The 5,371-nt window shown below is 42.4% G+C and overlaps 1 protein-coding gene across 1 annotated transcript; it reads right to left on the bottom strand.

Moving 5' to 3' along the window:
• On the bottom strand, window positions 1-564 carry LOC121977400 (histone H4). The gene has a single exon (XM_042529979.1). The coding sequence runs from the start codon at window positions 492-494 to the stop codon at window positions 183-185; it is 312 nt and encodes a 103-aa protein (XP_042385913.1). The 5' UTR covers window positions 495-564; the 3' UTR covers window positions 1-182.
• Between the last annotated feature and the right edge of the window lie 4,807 nt (window positions 565-5,371).

Below are 5,371 nucleotides of genomic sequence, written 5' to 3'. Positions count from 1 at the left end.
AGAGCTCGGCAAAAGGGCCGATTCATTTTAGGATTTCAGCTTCATAGCAAATAAATGAACCAGCTGCATCCTTTGACAGGTTCAAGTCACCTTTACAAATAGGATAATTCGTGCAAATCTAAACAAAAAAGTTATAGTAACTTGAAGCACGAGCACCATTGATAGCGAGCTTGCAAAAGGGCTTAGCCTCCAAACCCGTAGAGGGTCCGCCCCTGGCGCTTGAGGGCGTAGACCACGTCCATGGCAGTGACCGTCTTGCGGCGAGCGTGCTCAGTGTAGGTCACGGCGTCTCGGATGACATTCTCGAGGAAGATCTTGAGTACGCCACGGGTCTCCTCGTAGATCAAGCCGCTGATGCGCTTGACGCCGCCGCGGCGGGCGAGGCGGCGTATCGCCGGCTTGGTGATGCCCTGAATGTTGTCGCGGAGGACCTTGCGGTGGCGCTTAGCGCCGCCCTTGCCAAGCCCCTTGCCTCCCTTGCCGCGGCCGGACATGGTGACGATCTGGATCGGGAATCGCGAAGGCTGCTGCAGAAGAAGTAAAGCGATGGGATCGCGATGGGAGCCCTGAATAGGGAGGGTGGGTATTTATAGGGGAGGGCACTTGGGTTTGGTTGCGAAGAAAAAGGAAGGGATTGTTTTTGGGCTCCAGAAATTGGAATTTGGGACTGTGGGAGGCGGGAAGCTGCGATCGCCTTGCTTCGTTGGATTGAGATTGTACGGTCTAGATTCGTTTCAGGTGCAGTTAGCGGATCGGTGACGTGGCCACGTGGAATTGCTAAGAACGTGTAATTTATGTGTTTTTAATAAAGCGAAATTTACACATGTAATCTTAAATTTCAGATATGAGCCCCTACGGATTTGCACACTACTTAACTACACAAGTGTACCAATAAATTTTATAATTAATTCTTGTTAGGGGAAAATGTTCTATTGAATGTCTTGACTTTTTTCGTACAGAAGATTATCGTACTAGAATAAAAATATTCTATATGATTTATCTATTTGTATATAACAGGGGCTAAAAATGTTTTACGTAATTTTTCAATGGATCGATGATATTAAATTATCTCAGATGAGCATTATTATCTTTGCTCTAACAAATATTCATACTTAGCATAAAAAATAGATATATATTTTATATATTTATCCTTTAAAAATTTATTTAAAATATATATTATTTTAATTTTTAAATATTTTTTGTAATTATAACAGATTTTTAGTAATTATTTTTTATATTATATTTATTAAATATTTTAGAATAACATTTATAATATAAAAAAATATGACTTACTTGTTCAGAAATAATATTTGTAATTTTAAAATGATAATATAAGTCTATGACTCATTTCTGCATGCTATAAGGCAGGGCATCGTATTTTAAAAAATAAACAAATAGATATGTTATCTTAATGATTTCTCAGTACCAGCCCATAAATATAAAGAAAGATATATAATACATAGGTCATAAGTATATGAAATGGTAAATTTTAAATTATCAGCTTTTTAAATTGAACTTTGACCATTATGTCAGAGATATCATATATTCATCGTCTGTGCTATGTCAGACGGCGTATTAAAATTTCAACGACCATTTACCATGCGCAGGTGGTTTTACGTTTTCTCCATTTAATATTTACTTTTGGAATTGTCATATGCGCAACGGTAAAGTTATTACCATATGACTAAAATGTCATGGGTTCGAATCCTGGAAATAGCCTCTTGCAAAAAACAGGGTAAGGTTGTTGGTGCAATATCCCTCAGGTCAAGATTGACCTGATTGACCAAGCTTGAGTCTTGGTTTGGGTTTCGATGTTTGACAATACAAGACTTCGATGATATGGACAAGTGCAGGTGCAGTTGTTCATTTGGGAAGATTGTTTAGTGTAATTCCCCTCTGATCAGAGTCTGATCAGGTTGGTTGAAGAAGAGTCAAGTAAGTCAAGGTTGATCAAATACTTGACTGGAAAGTTCTGGTGAGTGAAGTCAGGCAGAAGGAAAATCCTGGTGAGTGAAGCCAGGCAGAAGGAAAATCCTGGTGAGTGAAGCCAGGTGAAAGACCTAGTGAGTGAAGCTAGGCAGAGAGGAAAATCCTAGTGAGTGAAGCTAGGTGAAAGTCCTGGTGAGTGAAGCCGGGCAGAGAAAAATCCTGGTAAGTGAAGCTAAGTGAGTGAAGCTAGGTGAAAGACATGGTAAGTGAAGCCAGGCAGAAGAGAAGTTCTAGTGAGTGAAGCTAGGCAGAAAGGAAAATCCTAGTGAGTGAAGGTAGGTGAAAGACCTGGTGAGTGAAGCTAGGCAGAAGGGAAGTCCTGGTGAGTGAAACCAGACACGGGGAAATCCAGATAAGTCAAGGTTGACCAGACATCTGGTGAAAGTCCAAGTAGGTCAAAGGGAGTGACCGGATACTTGGCATGATGAAGAAAAGTCCAAGTGGGTCAAAGGGATTGACCGAATACTTGGTGAGGGAGTCCTAGCAGGTCAAGGGTGACCGGATGCTAGGCATGATGAGCCAACAGGTCATGGATTAACCGGATGTTGGTTTGGGGGCTTGGACTTGGTTTTGGGCAAAAACCAATGTCTGGATCGATCAGCCGATCGATTGGCTGATGCCCAATCGATCGGCCGATCGATTGGGAAGGTCCCTGCGACAAGCCGTAGAGCGCACAGAACGCCTCTGGATCGATCAACCGATCGATCCAGAGCTCCCAATCAATCAGTGGATCGATTGGGAGATGGCGATGTCGCGCGATAAGCCCTGGATCGATCAGCCGATCGATCCAGGCGTATTCCTGAGAGCACAGAGGCGCTCTGGATCGATCAGCCGATCGATCCAAAGCCTCCCCAATCGATTGGGAGCAATCCAATCGATCGGGATCCGACCGTTGGCATTGTATTTAGTTGCAGGCGTTCGATTCCTTCAGCAGAACTTCGAGCACTTCTCCCGATCTTCACCAGCGACTCCACAGCATCTCTCTGAAGTTCAGATCGCCAGTTCTTGAAGGTTCTTGGAAGTTTTCCAAGTCAAGAGGCGGATCTACTGCAAGAGGAAGGAAGCTAGGGTTAGGGTTTTCAGTTGTAAAACCTGTAAGATTTCGTGTATTTGTTTTCCCTTTGCCTTCTTCTTGTATTGAGAGATTGTAAGGCTTCTCCGCCTTCGGTAGTTACCGAAAAGGAGTGTTTATTAGTGGAGGTGTGTGTGAGTGTGTGGATCCTTGGACTAGTCACCTCCTTTGGAGGTGGATACCAAGTAAATCTACTTGTTAGCATTGTGTGTATTGTTTCTTGTATATTTCCGCTGCACATCTCTGAAGAAACAAGCAACGCCAACCACGAGCACGCGACGAGCTATTCACCCCCCTCTAGCTACATTTCGGTCCCAACAAGTGGTATCAGAGCAAGGTCGCTCTTCATCGGAATCATCGCCAGAAGGGGCAAACATAACAAGAAGAGCTAGAGGATGAAGAAGTTGGAGCAAATTCATCAAAGTCAAAGAATTCAAGAAGCTCAACTTCAAGATGCAATTCCAAGATGGACTTGGATTTGATACAAGGGTGGCTCAACCATATGTGTCTACAAGCTTCGATTCTTAGAGATCAAGAATCAAAAATTTCTTGATGATGGAGATAGAGCAATGGTTTGCTCTCATGGAAGGATTTGAAGCTCCAACAAACTCCAAGGGCAAGCCTCTTAAGAAAAGCAAATGAAGTCAAGAGCAAGTTCAAAGGAGCAAGGCAAACGATAAAGTGACCAAGCTTTTGGTCAACTTATTGCCTAGCCACATTTTGGCTCAAATTGGAGAATTCAAGGATGCCAAGGAGCTTTGGAGCAAGTTGGCAACTATTTATGAGATCCCCTCCACTGTACCAAACCAAGAAGAATCCAAAGAGCGTGACTCATTGGATCAAGATCAAGAGGAAGAGGACTCCGAGGTTGAGAGATGCTCAACTTCCGAAGAAGAAGTCCAAGAAGCTTCATCTTCAGAGGAATGCAATGAAGAGGGCAAGGAGGGAGCATACTCCTTGTTCCATATACAAGATGAAGATGAAGAAGCCTCCACCTCTAGGATTGAGGGGGAGCAATCTTTGGTGACGCCGGATCAAGAAGAAGGAGAAGCTTCTACATCCGGGTCAAATGGAGAAGAAGCTTCCACCTCCACAAGTCAAGCAAAATCAAATGGAGGAGTATCATCTTCGGATCAAGAGGAAGTCTCTACTTCCAAGTCAAATGGAGGAGCAAGTGCCACCCCTACACAAGAAGGTATAAATATTTCAATTAATAATAAAAATCATATTATATGTTTTGAGTGTAGGGAACATAGGCACTACAAGAGCAAGTGCCCCAAATTGGCCAAGAAGAAGGGCCAAGTGGCACTAAAGGGCAAGGAGAAGCCCAAGGAGACCGTCCCCACAATGAAGAAGAGTAAGGAGCACATTGTGTGCCTCTTGTGCCAACAAAGAGGGCATTACCGAAGTCAATGCCCTAAGGGGAAGAAGATGGTCAAGGCTCAAGGAGGAAGCTCAATTCAAGGGGGAGCCTCCAAGGTAAAAAGAAAAGTAACTTTTATTGAGCCTACCCCTTTAAATAATGGTAAAAAACATGCTAGGTCTAATCTTTATCATTTTAATGCTATTTACCATGAAAATAGGAGGTATGATAAAGTTAAGGAAAATCATGTAGCTTATCATGCTAAAACCTCTCAACCTAGGTTTAGAAAGGTAGATAGGAATTTAGGCAAGAACCCTAAGGATTCTAAGTATTTGCCTAAGAAGAAGAAAAATCAAGGTTTTAGTGAAAAACCTAAGGTTGAAGAATTATGGAAGAAAAATCAAGTCTTGAGGTCAATACTTGACAAATTAGAGAAGACCCTTAGAAAAATCAAAAATGAAACACAAGGGTCTAAGGGTAAAAATCTAGGGCTAGGAGTATCAAAGACATCCAATGGTCATAGAGGTTTGGGATACAAACCAAAGGCCAAGAAAGATGTAATTTCCTATCATAGGGTTCCATATATCTATGGAACTAACTCTAAGTCTAAGGGTCAAGTCAAAGATACAAGGGAAGTTATCCCTAGAAGTATCTTTGCAATAACAAATGTGACTAAAACTTCTAAGAAGTCTAAGAAAGTCACTAAGAAGGTCACAAGGGAAGTAATCCCTAGGGTTGACCTAGAAAGTGTGACCAAGACTTCTAAGAAGCCTAACAAGGTCACTAGGAAGGTATCTAGGGAAGTTATCCTTAGTGAATACCTAGAGCATCCAAGGAGCACCAATAGGTTTTGGGTTCGTAGGAGCATTTTCTCTACCCCATAGATGGATTAGAGAGTGTCAACTCTAAGAAGAAGGGTAGTTAACCCAACTTTGAAGAAATTGACA

The sequence above is a fragment of the Zingiber officinale genome, chromosome 4B (assembly GCF_018446385.1).
Source record: "Zingiber officinale cultivar Zhangliang chromosome 4B, Zo_v1.1, whole genome shotgun sequence".
NCBI classification, from domain to species: domain Eukaryota; kingdom Viridiplantae; phylum Streptophyta; class Magnoliopsida; order Zingiberales; family Zingiberaceae; genus Zingiber; species Zingiber officinale.
Note: the sequence above shows the minus strand (reverse complement) of the source record. Positions and strands in the feature narration are given on the sequence as shown.